This window comes from Lissotriton vulgaris, chromosome 5 (genome assembly GCF_964263255.1).
Source record: "Lissotriton vulgaris chromosome 5, aLisVul1.2, whole genome shotgun sequence".
In the NCBI taxonomy this organism is placed as follows: domain Eukaryota; kingdom Metazoa; phylum Chordata; class Amphibia; order Caudata; family Salamandridae; genus Lissotriton; species Lissotriton vulgaris.
In genome coordinates, this window is record NC_141693.1 from 1,176,709,706 (window position 1) to 1,176,732,597 (window position 22,892).

Below are 22,892 nucleotides of genomic sequence, written 5' to 3' on the forward strand. Positions count from 1 at the left end.
AGCCCCTTATTCGTGGCCATCCTGTGCACTGTGCTTTTCCGAGCCATCCACCCACCGCATTGAGTCTAGGACTTTTGAGCTATGATCCTGATGTTTCATCCCTTAACATGGGTCTCAGTGAGAATGACTCTGACACTTCTGGTTCTCTTGGCCTTCTGCATCTTGCTAGTAGACCATGCCAGGTGGCACATGTGGGTGCTGGAGTAGGATCTCAAGTGTCAGTGGGCTCGGCACCAATGGAACCTTTTAGATTCCATCCAGGTGTTGGAGGAGACTCCAAAAGATCTACAGTGGTGGTTACTTGACTGCAATAGTACCTGCATCACACCACTCGCGCTACATAATCCAGAATTGACGGTTGTGACTGATTCATTATTGTTGTGATGGGGATGCCTTCTGGGTGAGGTGGAGATTAGAGGAATCTGATATTTGGCAAATCATATCCCTATCAACTTGCTGGAGTTACTATTGATTCGCTTGGCACTGAAGGCGTTCCTCTTGACCATCAAGAGCGAATGCGTACCGGTGCTCACAGACAACATGACCATGCTGTAGTAGTTAAACAAACAGGGGGGCATGAGGTCATTGGCCGTGTGCAAGGAGGCTGTACATCTCTGGAAATAGCTGAATGCTCATTTTGATTCCCTGATGTCCGAGCCCCTGGAAGAATCTTTAAAAGCCAGGGTGGATGTACTCAGCCGACTATGCCTAGCAGATAATGAATGGCGGTTACACTCTGAGGTGGCACAGGGCGTCTTCCAACAATGGGAAGAGCCCTAGCTCGATCTATTTGCCACAGCAGAGAACTTTTTGCAGTGTCCAAGTTTTTGCATGTTGGAGTTCCCAAGTTGATTCTTTCTAGGAGAAGAGTTTCGCCTGGATTGCTGCTTGGAACTCCTATATGCCTTTCTGCCGTTACCTCTCCTACCAAATAATTGAAAATCATCAGGAAAGGTCAGGCCCGAGTCATTTTAATGGCTGTGAGATGGTCGAGGAGAGTGAGGCATCCAGAACTATTGGCCTTCAAGAGGACCTCCTGTCGCAGCAGCTGGCCCTGCACAACCGTCTCCTCCATATATGGAGATTGAGCAGCGACAGTTGATGGCTTTTGATTTTTCCTTGAAATGGTTGGTGTCATCTTGGCAGCCAGGTATCCTTCCACTAAAACTGTATATAAAGGACACTGGCAGAAATGTATTATTTTGGTGTTATTCCTGTAACATTCAGCCTTTACAGTCACAGTTGCCTGCCATTTTATTGTGGTGCCTCTCTCTAGCCAAGCAAGGGCTTGCTGAGGTGACAGTTGAGGGTCCTCTTTGATCCCTCACGGACTTTCCAAGATTGCCCGACCAGCCTTCCCTTTTGAAATCACCTTATGGGATGCGATTTTTAAAAGGACTGATCTCCAGGTTCCCGACAACGCCTTCGATGATGCTGCAACAAGACCTTAATTTGGCCCTCATATATGATTTGCACTCCTTTTGAATCAATGCACAGCTATTATCTGTGCTTGCTCACCATAAGAACAGTTTTCTGATTGCAATTACATCTGACGGGGAGGAAATGAACTCCAGGTGTGGTCCATCCAGCAGCCCTAAGCATCTATTTTCCTGGACGAACTGGTGCTTGTAACAAAGGCATCTTTCTTGCCAGAGTTGGCCACATAGGGCAGTCCATCACCTTGCCATCTTTCTACACTCCGACTTATCCCTCCAAGGAAGGAGAATGGCTTCATTGTCTTGATCCTAAGAGGGCCCTCAGCTTTTACATCTATCGGACCAGAGAATATTAATTGGCCAGTCAACAGTTTTTTGGGTTCTCTGAGGCGTAAAAGGGGAATGCTGTACAAAAGAACCCCAATGGATTGTCTTGTGCATAAAGGTCTGCTATTGTTTTGCCAGGAAGCAGCCTTCAGAAAGTTTGGATGCTCACTCCACCAGAGCAAAGGCTGCTACAACTGTGCTGGTGGGAGGTATGCCAGTCTTGTACATTTGCCAGGCCGCTAAGAGGATATTGATCTACACGTTCATGAAAATCTATTGCGTTGTCAGCAAGATCCAGTGAAATGGGCACTTTGCCTGATCTGTCCTGCAGGATTTCCTGGTCTGAGTCATTCCACCGATCCACCACCACCTGACAAGGTACTGCTTTGGTATCTATTCCCATGTTTAGTAATCTGGTATTAGAAGTCTCTGTCAGAAGAAAAAGTTGCTTACTTTCTGCAACACCTTTTCTGGTATAGACTCTCTCTCACCACAGATTCCTCGCCAACCCACCCTCTTCCCTGTTCTGTGGAATGGACTCAGTCTGTTAATAAGATCCCAACATTCGAGATCTGTACACTTTTGTATTCTGCCTTTTACGGGTTCTGCATTCTACGGTGTGGACAGAGATCAGAAGAAAAGAAACTGATGTCGTCATGCAGTGGTGGGATGGACATAGTAGCCCTTATGTCGCATCTAGGGAACTGCATGACACCACCTACAGGCGCACTGGTCTTCCGGATCCAGTCTGGTGAAATTCACTAGGTGAGCAATCTGCAGTTAAATATAATCTCTATCAGAAATGGTGTTTACCGAAGGTAAGTAACTTGTTCTTCGGTGCCTCATTTCTACATTTTTTCTCAATGCAAACAAATATAAGACTGAAAACATGATGGACCAAAACTACGGGCTGGCGTTAATGAGCTGGTACCAACTCTTCCCAGGAAAAATGTGGGAAGACCTTAGGAGACAGATCCAGTTACTAAAACTGCCTAAGCAAGTATACAAACAAAATCACAATTGTTAATACAAACAATGTGATAAAATCTACTGTCTCAGTTCTGTTTCTGGGATTTGCAAACTTTGGATCGTTCGCTGTTCCCTCTGCACTAAATTAGGCCGAGCAAAAGTAAGGAGATGCTGTAGCATGTAGAGCAGCTTATGATTTGCTGTCTGGTCTGATCTTGCTAAAGGCACATTATGGAACACAAAGGCAAGCAGATAGTAGTTTTCTTGTGAACAACGACTACGTTAACCTAACATGAACGCTAATTTATGTTTCTGAAAGGCCTGCTCTTTTATTGCTCTCTTGCCCAAATGGACTGTGGAGTTAGTATCCTGTAGAAATGTGTAGAATAGTCATTGTACTTCTTCTGTCTGCAAAATCCTGGTGATTTTTAATATGTGTATTTTAGAATGTTTGAAACTAGCTGATGTTCAAACTCATGATGCGCCTATACTGCCTACTCTTCCTAGACACATGACTGCCAAAAACTCTAATTTTACAATCAGTGTGCCTGATTCTGTTACAGGCAGTACCTAGCAGTGGTCTTCAAAGACAAGCCTCTGGAATTGTGGGACGTCAGGACCTGTGTGCTGCTCAGAGAAATGTCTAAAAGCTTCCCACCCGTGACTGCATTGGTAAGGAATAAAGCTCAAGCATGTATGCTTGACAACAACAACCTTGTCTGCCTAACCCTTTCCTGCAGAGGTGCTTTCGAACCTTTGTGTGGAGCATTTAAAAAAAAAAGGTATAGGTTCTTGAAGTACATGTAGCTCTTTGGTCTCTCTGTGCACACATACAAATTATGTTTTTTCTCTTTACTCAGGGCTGTGTGGTTGTACAAACCTGCAGCAATATCTCCTTCCAGCATGAAGATATAATGAAAAATGTTTATCAATTTTTATTTTATTAACTAATTTGGTCAAATATTTGTTAAATTTTTCAAACGAACATGCATAAATCACGAAAAGCTAACTAAAGAAATTTGACCCTGGAAATCTGGAATGTGGCAGTTCCAAATATGTGTGGGTTTTCCTAGGGGAGGTAGTCTGCACAAAAAAATATGTAATATTAACACAGATCACTGAATTGTGGCAGAGTGTAAAGTTTCTTAGTGATCATGAAGGAAGGTTTCAATTCTATTAAGGACATAGATTCGATAATTATGCATGTCTTTTCATCTGTATTTCAGTAGCCCATTCCAAAGAGCAATATAACAGCATTGGCGCTACATATCTAGTGAGTCCCAAAATGAGATCAACAGTCCACCAATAACAATCCAAGGCTTCCGTTTTAAACAGTCTATATGGAAAAGCACTTATTCTTTCTTTGTGCGTTAGATTATGACTGTTGGTCGCCTACTGATAATCTTGCCTTTGTTTCCAACCCTGTAACAAATTAAAAGCTCAAAATTCCATTCCCAGTGTAGCATCACCAATTTAGCCTCAACAGCATCCATAAAGAGTACTTGAAAACAATACTTGTACTCAATGAAGAAGCCGGAGGAGTAGTCCTCTGTGGGTAACCAAAGTCTTTATCTCGTAGGGTGGTATAATCCTCACCTCTGTGTCCTTTATAGAATTGAAACTTTCCTTCCCAGTGCCTAGGAAATTTTACATTATGTTTGTGAAAGAACGATTTGGATTATGCAGGTTTAAAGCTTATTCTCCACCAATGATGCCACCCCCATCACTGGTTTAAAATAAAAAAAATGAAAAGAGCTTTGGTCTGAAAACCAGTCGGCCTCATTTAAGATACCCTCTAAAGGCCTAATTATGAGTTTGGCTGTCTCAGGGCCACCAAACTCACGGTGGCGCAGCAGTGGCGGTTCGACCACTGCTGCACCGGCGGTCCAACTGCTGGATTCCAGCTTCGGCGGTCGGACCGCCACAGCCGCCAGGGTGGCGTGGAGGTCTTAGGGCCACTATATGCATTGTGGTGCCCCACCAAGCATATTACGACTTTCCGCACCGCCAGCAGTCTCTTGTAGGTTCTTACTCCATGAAACTGCTGGCGGTGAGGAAAGAAAGGAGGCCCTACATGGCTCTCTCTTGGCCCTGTGCATGGGGTTGCATGCAGGGGGGCACATATTGTGTTCCCCTGTGTGTATGCACCCCATTCCTGCACGGCATGGACTGCACAGACCATGCTGTGCAGGCAGGGACAATGGCGGTCCCATGGTGGTGCAGTTTAAGGCTCACATATGAGCCTTTAAAACTGTACCGCCACAGGACTACCATGCCACCCGCCAGACCACAATAATACTCGTAATCTGGTGGGCGGGCGGCTGCTTTTTTGGCAGTGTGGGAGTGGAACGGCGGCATGGTGGCCTGCTCCCACACCGACCAACTCTTAATCGGGCTCTCAGCACCACCTAGAAGAAAGGCTTTGGATTCCTTGGTACCGCTGACTGGATGAGCTCCTAAAGTAGAGGTATCAATACCCACCACCTGCAAAACCCATTGGACCCATATTGCAAAGAAGGGTGAAGAAAGGGGTTTATTTGTTTTTTAATGACAGCCTGGAATTGTTTTGTCCTCGAGGGTGTGAACACCTCCATCACAGCCTCATACACCTAAGGCATCTTACTGCACATGATTTTGGATAATTCGGGAATGCTCAGTAATGAACCACCCAAGTATGGGACTGTTTTTAGACACTGTAAATTACATGTCTTCTGGAGTGAGCATCCTAGATGGCATTCCTAATCTTCATACCTTTGATACCTGCTTATAGGAAGCATCATAGTAACATTGCCAGCTTGCCTGATAATTCTTTTCTTGAAAAGAACCGATTGTCCTGCCATTATTCCAAGAATCGAGGGACCACATTCACATCCTTCAGACATGAATACCTCCGTTTTGGCATTATTGATTATCTTGCCCCCCTACGTAGCCTGCAAACCACCAGGTGTTCTCCGACTGGTACCCCGTGAAGGGAAGGTGCCCTGTGGAGATGGTCGATTGGCATGCATTGATGGTGCGATAAGCCAGAACCCTGCCAGCAACTTCTAATAGAAAATTCACAATATGGACTATATCAGTCCTCATGGGATACAGGTTCTGTCCCATACACAAACTGAATCATCTACGACAAGTCAAATTGTATCATTTGTCTTTAGACTCCAACCATGCTTTCTTCATAATGTTGGAAGCCTGTTCCAAAAGGCGTGGGATATCCCAGCATCTCCAATAATCCTCCACACCATTAGGTGGAGTTTGCCCTCCAGCATCAGTGGGCGTGAATTGCCATGAACATCCTTCAGAATGTCAGGAATTTGGGGAAGTAAGATTGGGGAATCTGAAAAAAATCCAGAAGAACTGGAAATCAAGTTTGCGATCTCCATGTCAGTTTCACTATCTGTCTCCTGACCTCTGCTGTGAGCCTCAGGATCCTGAAGAATGGGGGAAAGACATGTCTGAGCAGTTGGCCCCTGTCCTGAAGTAAAGCATTGGTTGCCTCTTCCAGCTTGCCCTGCCAAGGCTTGAACCTAATATGTATCTTCTCAGCATGGGGCTTTAGACATATTTGGGGTTCTGGGGGCTCAAGGTGCCCACAGGCTGTAAACTGTGTGCAGTGGATTTAGGGAATTGTAAACAGAGCATTGAACTGTATGGAAACCTACCACAACCATAATTTTTTAATATCTACACATCTAAACGTTTCTATTGCTTAGTGACATACCTCCCTCGCTCTGATGACTGCATAGGAGATCCACTGAACGTGAATTTTATAGGGTGCATAGCGTTTTTGTTTTCAAAACATGCTCATTCTCTCCTGTCCCCCTTGTGGAAGAACATATCACTGCCAAGACTTAACTGGCATCTGCATTCCCCATGGTTTCTGGAGTATGAAGGAACCAGTCATGCATTGGCTTCAACTGGTGTGAGTTTGTGCCGACACACTGAAGAACAGGGAATGTTTTTGATGTGGGAGCTTCCAAAATTATTTTCTGCAATGTTTGGGCCCGGGGTTTCTATCAAGTAGAGATCCAGGGGAATCCAAATTGATTTGGTGTGTATGAATCACAGTGCATTTGATTGCCCAGAATGCCCTGCATATGTCAAAGTATAGGGAAAGATCACATTTTCTACATTTTCTGTGACTGTCCAGCTTTTAAACACTTCTGATAAAAAAAGTACCTCCGCATTTGTGATAGACGTAAGTGCAAGACAGGAAGAGGCCAAACCTGTAACCGTGTGAAAACCACATTTACTGTAATTTGACTCCTCAAGGTCTCAGTTTTGGACTGCTCCTCTCCACAGGCACAGGGTCAAGACTGATTTGCAAACGGCTGGGTCCAAACTGGGGTGGCGTAGTGGGAAAAAGAACAATGGATTTAACCCAGATCTCTTGACCAGGGGAGAATGTTTGAATCATTCAGCATTCCGCCCATCATTTGTTGCAGTTACATCTCTCCATTATGGCAGGCCCACCCACACTTGTGAGGTACTGGTTCCATGAGCAGATATTTGGTAACACTGGTTGCTGGGACTTTTGTTGTTCATCACAAATTCCATCACACAAATGTGAGGGGATTCTCTTTTTTAACCAATGTTGCAGTAGGTTTCAGGGTACCTGAAATGCCGCTTTTAATATATGAGGTAAAGCATCACCCCAAAGCGTGCAGACCCTGTTATTAGTTATCTGGCTGCCATTTGACTTCCCCAAATCGAGATTTACTCTCATGTTTCCTGTAGATGCAGTCACTGCAAGGTTTCTCAAATGGTTACAAAGCAAATATCCACCTGCACCTTGTAGGTTCCTAAAGAAGAATTAATCTGATGCTCTCAATAGTGATAGGAAGTGTTTTCTACATCTGTGAATCTCTTTGCTTATTTTTAATGGCTCCTTCATTGGAAATGCTAGATGTAAGTAAGCAAAGCATGTATCTAGCTTTGCTTTGAACTGGTCAGGAAGGACACTCTTGAGCTCATTCAGTGTGAGGGAAAATCTGCCACCTTTGCATTGTTGGAGATCATTCCTGTCCACTTCCTGGACTCCCTTGCATTTCTTTATGCAGCTCTATTGCCACTGTGAGCTAAACCGTGCACAATCTCAATTTGTTAGAGCTTTTCTGCGGAGTTTCCTGAAATGACTGAAATGAGTATTCTCAGGCCTCCTTTCTGTGGTATTTATGAGTGACTCTACAAGCAGTCCGTGGAAGCTAATATACAGTATATGATCACATTACCTTTGGTTACCATCGTTTTGATGGCCCGATTGTCCCGGCAGACTCCTTGTCACCCTCCAGCCTTTCCTTTTGAGATTAGCATATTTTTTTGGGGGGTGTGCGGGGGGATAGTTTTATATAGCACAAACTAGACCCCACGGCATCAGAGTGCTTTACATGAGTACCAGTTACGTGACAGATGGACACATTCATTTTTGTTAGGCACTGGGACATTAAGTGATTTGCCCAGAATCACAGAATGTTGAACATCATTGCAGAGACTCAAACCCGGTTCCCCAGCTCCAAGGTCGACCGCCCTAGAGTAAGGCCACATTCTCGCCCTATATTTAAAGTATTTTCATTGGCTCCATCATTTACACCCTTAGCTTCCGAGTGACTTGGAAAAAAAATGCAGAACTGACCACACAGAGGGCAGGGGAGCCATTTTTAGTATCCTCCATGTCGTTTCCTGAAATCACAACTGATGTCCGTCAGTGCCAGTTGGTGCTGTTGAAAAAGTACTATAGAAATAAAATTCCTGATCCAATCTGGCAGGTGAGATAACGTTAAAAGAGTGAACCTTTGTATGCTGTGGTGTCCATCACAATGACTGTTCTGGATGGCAAGTAACTTTAACTCCCACTTCCAGTTGCTCTTTACTTATTTTGTTCCTCCTTCTCTCCAGGAGTGGTCACCTTCTCATAATCTGAAGAGTTTGAGAAAGAAGCAGCTGGCGGCCCGTGAAGCCATGGCAAGGCAGACGGTCTCCTCAGAAACTGAGCTCAGCTGTGTGGAATCATCCATGATAAGGTACACCACATTCTTCATTAATAGATAGAAAGCGTGGCATGACTTAAAATCATCTCTACCTGCAGGTGTTTAACATGCACAGTCTGGAATAGAATATTAGTAATTGTCAGCACAAGGAATCACATCAGGCAAGAGAAGAGGCTTTGGGATTACTTTACAGAGCTCTTCCTCTGGAACACAGAAAGGTGTAAGAGTGTAACAAACCTTGGATTGTGCAGTGGGGGGGGGGCGTTTAGTGAAATAATGACAACAATATGGTACAGATGGTTGCCTTGAACCTACTAGTAGATAGTTCAAGTACAAATGCTTTTCGGAGCATGCACTAGATATTTTCTAAGTGGGTGAATGGCTTTTTACATTGATTACTAAAATGAGAAAGGGGGCTTGGTGTAGCTGTACAAGACAGACTGTGAAATTTAGAGATTTTTGCTTGGTGAGTTCAGAATTTTACCTTTGGTAATGGGTGGGTATTGAAGGCAGCATTGAAAGCTCTTGGAAAGAATACCACCTTTCTCTAATACCCACTGTAGTTTTCTTTTCTCCCCTGACACTTTAGCAGACTTTTTGAGGTACGACTCAAGGCATACTCCTCTATTTTGTTCAGTGGTAGTTTTTGTATCAGTGTTTTGTGGTAGCCCATGCACAACCTTAGCGATTGGGAATAAGGTGCATTATTTTTCTTAGAGTTGCTTTCAAGATGCAGATGCTCTGGAGAACTGCTTGCTGGGCCCTCCTAAGATAAGGATCCAAAATGACTCCTAAGTCCTTTGTTTTATGTAGGGTGTTGGACCAAGCCCTCTCAGCAGGGTCACCGCTAATCTTTTTGGCTCCACCCTTCCTGTTTTCTTAATCTGTTGTGTTGGCTATTAGGGCCCTGTGCACTTTACCACTGATAACCAGTGCTAAAGTGTATGTGCTGTTCCCTTAAACAGGGTAAAGTTGGACTGTTCCTGATCGGCACATTTATTTACCTGAATGTCCCTAGTAAAGTAGTACAACATGTACCCAGGGCCTGTAAATTAAATGCTACTAGTGGGCCTGCAGCATTTTAATGTGCAACCCACTTGGGTACAGTTTTACATTGTCAATTCAACTTGGGAAAGTAAACCTTTGCCAGCCTAATGCTCCCTTTTTAATACATATGTCACCCCTGGGGTATGCCTCAAACAGCCCCTATTACAGCTTGCATTCTATTTAAAAATGTGGACTTGTACTTTAAAGTTTCACATGTTCTGGTATTGAAGAACTCACAAATTTGTTTTTCACTAACGTGAGTCTTATCTCTCCCATAGATTACCATTGGGTTAACTTATTGCATTTAATAAATAATAATGTTTGTTTGAGAACAGGAAGAAAAGTAAACATTTTGAAAATGGCACTTTTAGAAAGTTGTAGAAATGTGCACGCTACAAGTGATTCTTCGGCAACACCCCACATCGATAGCGTTCGCGCTCTCAAATCGCTATGTCCTTGATAAAGGGCGTGTATTGCCCGAAATGCATCTGAGCCTTACCCTTTGGAATTTACATTGTTTATTGACTGCAGAAACGAAACTGTATGATATGCAGTAAATATCATCAACTTTAATGAATGAACACTTAAAAAGAAAAATAAAGAACCTATAAGAAAGTTTGGATTTTTTCACTAAAACCCAAGGGAGTGGCTCTTATACAGGGATGCACATGCACTTGTAGCGTGCACATTTCTACAGTAGTATTTAAGCGCCCACCGGACGGAGGCGCTACCTGTGAGAGCACCCAACCAGTACAAAAATACATTATTTGTTTATCCTATATAACAACTTGCTGGGCACCCTCTACTCACTTTATCACTTTTAGAAAGTTGGAATTTTCTTATCCTAAACATACAGCGCCTGTTTCTGGGTCACATGACTAGATGCAGTTGGCCCCGATGTTATGTTATGGCAGCTTATATAGCGCTTGATTACCCAGGGGTGTCCTGTCGCTAGTTTCCTTTCCATTACATAAAACAGACGTAATGGGAGATGAATGTGTCAGTACTTAACAGAACTATTTGTCAAAAAGTCATGTTATCAGACTTTTCCTAAAAGATATTAAATCAGTGGAATGTCTGAGATAGTCAGGGAGGTCATTCCAGGCTTTCCCTGCCCCGAGTACAAAGCTTCGACCTCCCCAAGTGGCTTTTTTAATGGCTGGCACTGTAATCAGCTTGGCTCCAGAAGAGCGAAAATTCCTTTTCAGTGTATACCATGTGAATTGTTTCATCAGATATTCTGGTCCAATTCCATGTAGAGCTTTGTAAACCGTACACAACGCCTTGAAGCGAACTCTATTTCTCACTGAGAGCCAATGACGTTTTTTTATTCCTCTAGAAATTGAGACAAACTTTGGTATGCCGGTAATAAGCCTAGATGCAGCATTTTGCAGCGTTTGGAGCTTATTCATAAAGCGTTCCTGGATGTTTAAGTACAAGCTGTAACAATAATCAAGCTTTGATAGGACCAAAGGGGTAACCACCGTCTGTCGACTGCCCAATGGCAGAAAAGGCAGATTTTTTTTTATTGTTTTAAGGACAAATGTGGTTTTAGATGAAACTGCTTTTATTTGGTCTCCGAAGTTAAGTTGGTCATCAACAATTACACCTAGGTTCTTCGCCTTCTTAGCATGTACTCCTCGTAGGAGTATCATTTGCATAATTCTGAAACAGCAAGGCACTGCTCAGAGTGATATTATACAGGTGCCTAATGTAATGGTTGAATAATTCAGGTGAGTGCCCTCGAAGGAAGGGAGCATGATTGCAGAGAGAACAAAGCCCTTAAAGCACTAGTCAGGTTGCGGAATACAGTAACTGAGGGACTGCAAGCTGAGCTGACACTGGAGTCCTTCCAGAAGTGCCCATCACCAGACCTTTAAACTGCTAGAGTGACACAGATTATCTTAACCTAGTTCAGTGTGTGAAGAGGAGAAACTCACCCTTAAGGCGGCAGGCCTAGAGGTTGCAGCAAATGTACTGGTTTGGTGATTGTTGATTCATCAAAAATGTATTCATTAACACCTAAATCGACATCAAGCTTTGCCAGTAACTCATCCCAAATACATATATCCAGCAGATTTGACATAGAAAAGATGTCTCACTCAGCCTTCCTTTTGCCTTCACCGAATACAAATCCCTTTTCAAAGATTGGAAGGTTATAGTCAAAAGATGACTGGGGGGTTTATAATGGACTAGAGAAACTTTGTACTCCTCATTATTTCTAGAGTTGACTGATATGAATCTTTTGGAACCACTCCATAGCAACATTCTTAGTTCGCTATAAGATAAGGTGGATTTAGGAATGGTGCAGACTAGCGGAATAAGGAAAAGGGAAAAAATCAGTATCCCACAGTGGGAATCACAAAAGGACTGCTGGAAGCGGGTATACTTGGCATTCACAAGAGGAGCAGAGCGATCCGTCAGGAAATCACACCTTTCTCCGGGGTTGCCAAGTTGATGTTTTCCTATACGACCACTATTATCTTTCGTTGTAATTTTAGGATTTTGTTTCCCTCATTACGGTGTGTCACAGTAAATTTTTCTTTTTTTCTTTTTATTGTTCGATTATTTAAAATCATTACAATATGCTAACAGTTAATTGCGACTTTGCAGTAATTCCTTTTACTGCACACGTTTTAAATAGGAGATTGGTGGCTAACACTGTACTCCCTGAGTATTCCCCCAATAAATCAATACACGTTGGCAGGTCAAACCTGCCAACATTTATCAGGGAAAAAGCCAGAAAATTACTGGGGCGTTATCGAGGGAAAATTAGTAACTGGGTTTTTTTTTTTGTTTATCAGACGAACAAAATTCCGACCCTGTTGGGCTGGTTTCAATGTGGTCTGATACATATTCCCTCAAACACTGGCCGCTCGTAACGAGGGCCATTGTGATTGTGAATTATTATTTGATTATGTTCTCTTAACGTTTTATGATGGTTTCCCCATCAAAACTGTTTGTTTACTGTTGCCACGTTATTTTTCAATATGTTCACCCAGGTTGTATGCCTTCTACACTAGGGTTCGTTATATATTCTTTTTCCCTTTCAAATGCATATTATTAGACTCTCATGCAGGGCTGTACAATTTCTATAAAATACCTTCTTGTCCAAGGGATTGAATGCTTCCTAAATCTACTTGTCCTCTCATAAAATACACTTGTCCCTTTTTATGCCATGCAGAGAAGTGACAAATTGTGACAATATTCTCGCTATGTAAAAACTCTGATAATCGGGGTTCAGATTCTAGCAAGGTTCTGCTGTTTCCACCCCTCTGTAAATGTATGTAGACCCGATTATAACTGGAGTGGAGCGGACTTCCTGTATGACGACTCCATCATGAGTGGGCCGTTGTTCCTGCACTTGGATGTACAGGCTTCGAGAACAACAGATCTGATTTTACTGGCCAGAAAATCCAGCAAATAAAATTGCTTTGGGAAGCAGTTGCCTTTTATCCCGAACCTGTTTCCCTGCCCAACCCTCCTCCATGGTACTCGGGCAAACAATGTAATCATCTCATGCCGGACTACAGTCTCCCCTGCTCTTTCCCATCATCCTTCATCCTCCCCTCACAGAAAACCCCACTCACGTTTATACCGGCCCAGAGCAAAGGGTAAATGTGAATGATAATCCCCACAGAAAAGGTAATATCATGTATGAATCTATCTGGGTAAAATAGGTCTGTGCAGTTATTCCCCATTCCAGTTGGACAAACTCGTAATTTCATTGTATTGATGGGGAGTTACCGCACTGTATCATTTAAAAAAAAAATGTTTTTACAAGTGTGGGTTTATCACCCGTACAGTACCATGCAGCTTGTAATTGGAGCAATAGAGAAGCGGGAAATGGGCAGGAAGTAGTTGTACCAGGATTGAAATGTCCTATGAGTCTGTGCATGCCCACAAATGCACATGTTTATAGTATTCACCAATTCCTGTCTATCCTCTTTTCACTTCCTCTTTCCACCTTTTCCACCTTGGAAAAGATGGGAAATGTACTTCTCACAAAGACAGGTTTAAATCACCTTTCATAGTGGGGAAAGGGGGTGTAGGGAACATGAATTTGAAGTTTTGTATGGGTACATGTGCATATTTCCTCATGAGAAAATGGATATAATACAAGTTTTCTGGGAATACAGTTTCTAGGCCTACTATAAACTGTTGTGAATTCCTGAAAGTCATACATCTGCACTAATGCAAGAACATAGATGCACTTAGGCGGCTTTCTTTATTGTTTTTAATACAAATCTGGTATTCATCAAACACATTTTACTAGATGATGCCTCAGAGAAAGTTTATTTAAAGAATTTCAGTGCTTTTGACTCAAAAGAGACCTCTAGTAACAACTGCTGGAACTGCAGCTTCATGAAATAATTTCAGTCCCAGATTTACTAACAGTTCATGGAACCCAGCAAGGCAAGTTGCTGTACTGTGGTGTGTGAATGGATGAGAGTTAAATTGTGCCATATTTACTAAGATATGGCACTGTTCATCTCTCCCCCTGCACTGGCGCACTTGTGGCTGCTTAGAGCAAATGCAGGAATCGATGCACCATTGTACAAGCGTGTCTGCGATGTGGCCACGATACTTTTTGCGCAGGAAAAGGTACCGTCCCTACACAAAAATTATCACAAGAGGCATACTCCTCATATGTGTGCTGTAGAATGCAGCACACATGCAAAGAGGAACCAACAAGTTTTTTTTTTAAATAAAAGGCTGTATTTCCTTTTTCCAATTTACGTTATGGATTCCCTGTAGCAATAAAAACAAGCATTTACAATGCAACGGTTTCGCCTTTGTAGGCTTCATTTGTACCTATCTCTAAGGCAGAGACATGTGTAAACAACTGTATACAAAGTGGCATGGTTTGAGTCACTGCCACAAACCCAACTGCAGGACGGCCCTTACGGGCAGCATTAGCTCAGCGTGCGCTCTCTCTCACTGGGACCCCGGTTCATGCATCGTTACCGCTCAGTTCTTACCAATGAAGCTGCACAGCGGCGCCTGGAGGAGCCCCATGGCAGAGAAGGAAGGCGCTGTGTCCGGACAGGCTACGCTCTGCTCTAACTCCGCATCCAAAGTAACCCGAGCACAAGCCCCGAGTTTCGGTGGGAGGGTCGCACTCGCAGATGGTTACACCCTGGGGCAGGAGCAAGAACCTCCTCAGGGCTGAATTTTGGAGGACGCAAGAATGTGCCCCGGGTTCACGGACAGCGGGAGGGGGGGCGGACAGCGGGAGGGTTAACAGGCTCACGGACAGCGGAAGGGGGGGTGGACAGCTGGAGGATTAACGGGCTCACGGACAGCGGGAGGGGGGGCGGACAGCGGGAGGGTTAACGGGCTCACGGACAGTGGGAGGGGGGGCGGGCGGGCACACGGACAGCGGGAGGGGGGACGGAGGAAGGCAGGACAGCAGCAAGCACTCGCCAGAGGTCGGGGCAAATGACCAAATAAAAGGCAGCCAAAAAAATAAAAAATAAACGCCCACCGCCGCACTGACGTGTCCAAAGGGGCCGGATGAGAAAAATTCTCAGAAACGCCCACAAGTCGCCTCGCAGGATGACGGACGCCTCTGTTTGCCAATGGCTAGCGTCCATTTATAGAGCTAGCCAATGGGAAACAGAGGCGGGACGAACATCCATACTGTTAACAAAAGTTTTCGCCTGGGCGAAGCACAGCGTGCTACGGCCAGGCGAAACCTAAAAAATGCCCTGGGCTTTCCTGCTCTCCCTCTATGCTAGTGCACTAGTAGCTGCCATGCGCCAACGCAGGCATGGTGCCTGCATTGCAGGCAAGATTGTTTTTGTGCAGTAAGGAACACCTTCCTGCACAAAAACAATCCTCTGAGGCTTTTCCCTCTTTCTATGTGTGCTGCAGAATGCAAAATATGTAGAAAGACGAAAAAAACGAGGACGCATAAACATATTTAAACACAGGTCAATCTTAGAAGGAATGCCTTTGTTTTAATCAACTAGTGACATGCAGTGAAAAATATTATTATCATCCTTAATATTGTCATTATTATTATTATTATTAACAATTATAATAATTGTTATTATTGTCAAACACAACAACCATACTAATAATAACAATACCAACAATAATTATAATAATAATGATCATAATAATCTTCACTGCATTTCACTCTATTTAAAACGCGACATTCCTTTTAAGCTTGACCTGTATTGAACTTGCCTGTATGGAGTAACTCCAGGGGTACCTGCTTCTCCTGTGTGATAGCAGGTAGGACACTGCCTCCCAGTGACGAGGCATTGATCAGCAGCTTGCAAACTATATCCTGGCGCTGTTTTCAAACTGCAGTCATTTCACTGCTTCTGTCTCTGCCTTCCCATCGCAGGCAGCATTGCGCTCGTCTGAAGGTGGTTTCCAGACAGGAGGTTCAGGTAGCTGATGCACCGAAAATACAGAATGCAAAAGACACCCTGTGTGAACTGAACGCAGGGGTCACGCCGGTGTAAAAGCGTCTTTTTATTCCAGCGAAAGAACCAAACACCCAGTACCAAGCAAGAGCTTTGAAGGGATGCACCAGACCCACATTATTTTATTTATTTTAAAAGTTTTATATAGCGCTAGCTCGACCCGTAGGTATCAGAGCGCTTTACATACACACAGTAAACAGCAGAAGGACATTACATTACATAGTAGGCCGGCAGTAAGTAAGCAAACCACAGAGAAAATACAGCATGGGAATAAAAATGTTTACTCTGAAAGAGAGCTGCTGGTGTACACCTTCCCCCCCCCCCCCCCCCCCCTTTCTGGAAGCGAGGGTCTCGCTGCAAGCCATTACCCGGGGCCATTTGTGCTCCTGTAGCACACAGACCATGGGGCCGAGGACTGGGGCAGATGGGCTCTCTGTAGACGGAGCTCTGCGTCGGGTCTCGATGCTCCTGTAATGAGAGGGTCGGAAACAGTGGGGGTTCGAGCTCCCCGCTGTCTGCATGCGCCCCATTGTGTATGGGGCACAGTGTCGGTGGCAGGCGCCCCCCCTGCTGTGACAGGCGTGGAGGGGGCACAGCTTGTGTTCAGCTAGATCAAAACATTCCAGAAGGGATAGAGTAGGAAAGATGTGTGGGAAATGAGTCCCTTTTCCCTTGAGATAGCACTGGCAGGCTTCAGGGAGCGAGGTTGCGCAGGGGCTTCACCGGTGGACAGGCCGAGGTGCTGCCTTCAGCATAGTGTAACGGAACAACGAGGGATTGGGTGGAAAAGGAACTGAGAGGGACGGGGACATATGGGGGGGGGGCATGGGGGTAGAGAGTACAAACGAGGGTGCTTGAGTGAGGGCAACGGAGAGATGCGATGACTTTAAAGCATAATGAAAAGCGGGCAGGATGGAAGAGTGGGGTTGTACAGGCTCTTGGGCGAGATGTAGAGAAGAGGTGAGCGGGCTATGAAAGGGGAAATAGAACAAATAGTTTAAGAGGGGAGAGAAATGCGAACGGGGGGAAGGGGTTAAACATTGTTTAAATACGTCGCAGACCCGCGATGAGGGTGCTAGGACAGGCCACCAGTCCAGGAGGCAGACAGCGGGGTATTCCCGCCAAAGACCAAGGGGTGTGGGGGTGCGGCGGTGGTCAGAAGCGGGGTGCCGGTGAGACCAGGAGTGTTAATTGATAACGTGTGCTGGTGAGAGTAGGGGTGCTTGTGGAGGAATAGTACTACTGAGGGGGGAGCTGCTGGCGGAGGAGGGGTGGTGAGCAGAAGGGGTGCTGAGGAAAGCAATACTCGGGGAAGGGGAGTGCTGGTGAGTGGGCGGGCTCTGTGGGATGGGGGTTACTGGTAAGTAGAAGGGGCTGTAGAGGAAGGGGTGCAGGTGAAAAGAGTGGGTATACGGAGGTACAGGGGTGTTGCTAGGAGGAGAGCTGCTTGGTTAGAATTGCTGGTGTAGCAAGGTGTTAGAATGGGGCGCTAGAAGAGGCGCTCCTCGGAAGTGACAGTAGGTGTGGGGGGGAAGGGGACCTGCAAAAGAGTGCTGGCGAGAGGAGGTTGCTGGAGAGAGGAGAGTGCCTGGGGTAGGGGTGCTGGAGGTGGTGGTAGTGAGAGGAAAGGTTCTCGTAAAAGGGGCGGGCTGTGAGCGCGGCCAGTGTCAGCTCCTTGCCTGAGGTTTCTGACCCCCCGCCCCGTGTGATATGTCAGGCTGATCCTATCTGGGAGAGCGGGACAGGCAGTCTGTACATCCCAGCGCCAGCTCCAGCGCACCACAGTCCAGCTCCGGTGCAGGCGGAAAGCTGCGAGACCCCAGAGGAGGAGGGAGTAAAGGACCCGGGACAAGGCGGAGACCCCCTGTGAGAAACGCCGAGCGCAGGGCAAGTCCGGTCCTGTCCCTTCCAGGGTCACAACCAGTGCGCGTTGTAAGCTGTGCTCAACACAGAAGCATCCAGTGCTGAGTGCACGCAACATCCCTGACACGCGGAAGCACCCGGCGCGAGCAGCACAGCGTGTGTAACATCTCCGAAGTGAAGAAGTGTCCAGCGTGCACAGTGCAGCGTGTACTGCATCTCAGAAGAATCAAGTGTGCGCAGTGCGTGCAACCCATGGGAAGTAAGCGCGCGCACACTATGAACAGTGCAGTGGGTGCAACACCTCGGAAGTGCGGGAGTATCCAGTGTGCACAGTATCACCGGCACTTACTCGGAAGTGCTTAGGATCGCGTCTGTGCAGCTGCAGTGCCAGGGGCTCCAGTCCGCTTACTCCCATCTGTGACCTGCATCTCGAGCCCTGAGAAGGCGCTCAGAGTCCCGCGTCAGTCCGCACCTCGCCCCTGCTCCTTTGAAGCGCATGGGCTGCATATCTCAGTTCCACCCTGTCTACCCCGCATACTTGCACCTTTAAAGCGCCGAAGGCTCCGGTGCTCCCGGCGTCTCTCAGCCTGTGTATGCAGATGGTTCTGGCGGCGGAGCCTGAGGCTACAGTGTTCCCAGGCTCTCCCAAGGGAGCACCCATCCTCTAGGCACTTTAAGCACTGGGATGCTCCGAAGTTCCCAGTTTCTCCAACAGTACACTAACCCTCTAAACCCTTGAAGTGCTGGGAGGCTAAAGCGTTGTTTTGCAGCTTTTCAGACACCAGTACCCGGACACGGAGGCTCCTGCAGTCTGAGCCCATCTCGTCTACCAGCGGGCACCCACCCTCGGTACTTCAAGCACCAGGAGGCTCAAAGGGCAGTCTATACTGCTGTGCACTGACGTCGGTACTCCATACAGTGCCAGAGTCTGAAGTGTCGTCTCTGCTGATCTGAAGACGCGGAGGTTGAGTGTCCCGAGCTTCGCCCAGTGTGCTCTGCACTCCTGGACTGTGGATCGCCGTGCTTCCGCCTCCGGCGTCTGGTGTTCAAGGCGCTACATTCCCGGCACTGGGGCAGCAGGTGGACTTCTACAGAGCGGAGCCCCTGGAGGTGCCAGACGCAGAAGCTGCCGGACTGAGGCTCCCCTCTCACTCTCCCCCACAGCTGTACCCTCTCCTCCACAGGAGCACAGAGCAGAGGCCAGTGATGAATGAGGCAGAGCAGATCCCGGCCGCGCTCGGCTGGAACCGCTGCTACCGAAATGCCCCGGTGAGAAACATGCAGATTCGCGAACACCTCCTCGGCTCCGCAGCAGAGACTGACTGGGGCTGTCTATCTGGAGGGGCTGTGTGTCTCTGGAGGTCCTGCGGCGATGTCTCCGTATCTGCACTTCCCGCAGAGGAGAGATGTTAACAAATCCCCACTGTACACAGAGGTCACGAGATACCGACCCATAGGAGAGCTAGGGGACATATCGGTGAATTCCCGGGAGACCGTCGGATCTGCCTGTAAGATACGGGTATCTCCGTTCTCTGTTATTTTTATACTTTACAACAACATTTGGCGATTCTGCAGACTGAGGCTAAGAGATCATAAACAAGTCAGGTCCCGGCCGCGCTGTGATTGGCTGACGTCACGGGGGTGTCCCGGCCGGCAGCCAATCACAGCGCGGCCCGGGAATGACGTCACGGGGGTGTCCCGGGCCGGCAGCCAATCGCAGCGCGGCCCGGGACAAAGGGGCGGGGCTTAAAAAAAGCACCAGAAACGCCCCCGAATCGCGTTTTCGTGAGAAAGCGCGATTGACAGCCTCTGTCTCCCAATGGCTAGTCTCCATTTATGGAGCTAGCCAATTGGAAACAGAGGCTGTCCTAACCTCACTATTGAAAACAATAGATTTCGATCTGGGAGGGGCTTCGCCCCTCGCCAGGTTTCGAAACCTAAAAATGGATGTTTTTGGCCCCTGGGTCCATAAGTCCTAAGATGGCTGCCACCACATTTTTTCTTGATGTGGTGGCAGCCAATCAACTCTTATCTAGAGACTTTCGCTCCACGTATCCTCCTCGGCTTGAAATATCTATACATTTTTAGCCTTATTTACTCAAAAACTATTGAACGGAATTACACCAAATCACAAAAAGCACACTTTCTGGACCAAAATTTAACCTTCTGCCACATTTGTTGTAATTCAATTCAACCTCAGTTTGAACAAATGAGACAAGGTGAAGAAAAGGTAACATGCATTATAAATTAAGTGTATTCCGTCTCTGCAGTAATGCATCAGCAAAAAAAAAAAATAGAACATCAACATATTTTCTAATGCCTTCAAGCTTGTCAGGTCGAAAACAGTTTACAAAACAGAATTATTGACTGAGTAAACAGAAATAAGCTGAAGTCATGGTGACAGAATGCAAATGTGACTCCATCCTTTTTCATTCCGTCAGCTTGCTGCAGGAAGCTGAGAGCAAATCGGAACTGAGCCAGAACATCTCTGCCCGGGAGCACTTTGTTTTCACTGATGCCGATGGGCAGGTATATCATCTGACTGTAGAGGGCAACACCGTGAAAGACAGCGCCAGGATCCCGCCAGATGTAAGTTGGGTGTAAGCTATAGCATGGGGCAAAGGGATATTGCACATGGTCTCCATTCACATCCTATAGGACTTGTCCCAACTGGGAATTTGTGGAAATTAACAGGGGTATTGTCTAGAAATTGGGCTATTCCAAGAGTCTAGTTGTGTTATTGATTTAGTACTCCCGATCAAGTACAGATCCCAAAAGATCGGGTGACTTTACCATTTGCAACACACACGCTACAGACGTAACTGTATCTGAGAGGTTAAATAATACATATTTTTGATACAGGTCTGCCTAATGATTCATGTATTGACACCGGGAGAATGGCCAGGTGATATGGCTGCACCCCGACTTGCATAGGTCTGTAATGGCCATTTTTCATCCTGAGCTATTTAACTGCACGCATTTGAAAGTTGACCAGGGTGCAGCCTAGTAATCGACACACACTAAAAAATATACTCCGACAAATTAACTCCTTGTTATGTAGCTGCATTTTTGTATGTTTTAGAAATGCTCTTTTTCTTTAATATAGAGGCTGTCTAAATTCAAGATTAGCTCCATTGCATCTGTGAACTAGCCTTTCCCGAAGCCAGTTATTTTGCAACTTATATTATGTTTTTGGGTGTAGTGGCAACAATATGTAGCGTATAATTTAAAATGTATATAGAGTAAATTTATAAAGAGAAGAAATTGTATTCACATTAAGAATAGCAGCGTTAAAAATCAAATAAAATGCATTGAGTGAAAATGAATGGGATTGGGATAATCTATTGACGGCTAACATGAAACAATGTCTGCACTCTACAGTACATTGTAACTATCAGCCTATAGGCAGCATCCTACTTTACACCCACTCTGTACATATAAATAGAAGAATGAAGGGGGCCAGCACCCAGCTGCTCCAACCTATACTATTAGACTAGTGCTTCCTCCCCTCTGCATGCTTACCAGCCATATCTTCAGTCCATTACTGAAAAGGCGCAGTAGCAGGTAACCACCCCCTGGAGATATCTTCACCTCCATAGGTTCCATCTCTCAAATAATGTAAACACCTTAGCCTCCATCCTCCTGCCAATGCACCCTCTGCTTACAAACATTATGAACGCATTAAAGCCCTAACGCGAAGTATGCCAAGGTAGAGCCAATCACTGCTCTGTGTAACCAAGCAGTACAGGTTCTGCCCATAACCTCCATACTGTCTCCGAAATTAGCCTGCCGCCTATATGAAGAAAGATGCTACAACACCAGGCTTTCACACTACAAACTCGAATCACACCTATTGGCAGCCTCCCCACTGACTCCGATCTTGAGGAAAAAATGTCTCTCGCTCTAGTCCCTCTGAACGTGCACTTAGAAATAGAAGATGAACCAAGCAGTGGATGAATTACTGACATCTAACACAAGTTCACTTCCCACCTCTACATTTTTCCCACCTCTGCACCCATCCTTCATGATGCTTGGCTAAGCTATCACACAAGCTATACACATTTATACATCATCCATTTTGCGGTGATATACCTCTCCGATTTACAATTAGAGGCACACTTGAACTGCTGCCTCCTCTGCTTTTCTGCCTGTGTAAGAGATGTTCACACTTGGACTTGAAGTACTGATCACCACAGCTTTGTAAATGATGCAGTTGGTTTCCATGCTAGTGTGGGCCATAAAGAGGAGCCCGCGGTGGAGATTCATCAGGAAGGGGGTGATATGGTTGTTTCTTCAGGCCAAGATGTGCAGTGGTGCGGTTTTTGCTTTTTTGTTTTTTTAAAGAGGTCCGTCTTGATCGCTTTCTTGAGTTAGAGCAGGTGTGGAGGTGGTCCTTGGGGATGGCCAGTGTGGAGACGGTGACGTCATGAGGCAGAGCATTGCCACTATTCAAATGCGAGAGTGCGAAGACTTGAACAGCATTTCGGAATTCTCTTTCACTTTCTTTAGAAGAACGGCATGCTACCAGACCATCTTTGGTTTCCTGGCGGTGTGTTCCATGATGGGGAGATTTGTCTCCAAGGTGAATAAAAGTGACTTGGTAACGGGTGCATGTTGTTTGAAGTTGTCAAGTCCATGTCGGTTAACCAAGTTTGGACTAATTCTTGCTTTTTGTTCTTAGCAAAGAACCGATACTTTTTTATTTGGGGTGGTTTTGGGGAAATTACTGAAGCTGTGATATATGTTGGGGTGATGGCTGAGGAAGTAATGTACGTGATATGTTATGGCGATAGCTGAGAATGTTGAGGCTACTGAGATGATACTTG

General features: G+C 45.8%; 1 protein-coding gene across 1 annotated transcript in view; it reads left to right on the forward strand.

Annotated features, from left to right (window-relative positions):
• The window catches only part of WDR11 (WD repeat domain 11), a 635,868-nt gene that overhangs the window by 367,372 nt on the left and 245,604 nt on the right, over positions 1–22,892 (forward strand). The window contains exons 14-16 of the mRNA XM_086922941.1: positions 3,296–3,404; positions 8,625–8,749; positions 20,508–20,655. Of these exons, the coding sequence (XP_086779067.1) occupies positions 3,296–3,404; positions 8,625–8,749; positions 20,508–20,655 (382 nt within the window). The remainder of the gene's footprint in view (positions 1–3,295; positions 3,405–8,624; positions 8,750–20,507; positions 20,656–22,892) is intronic.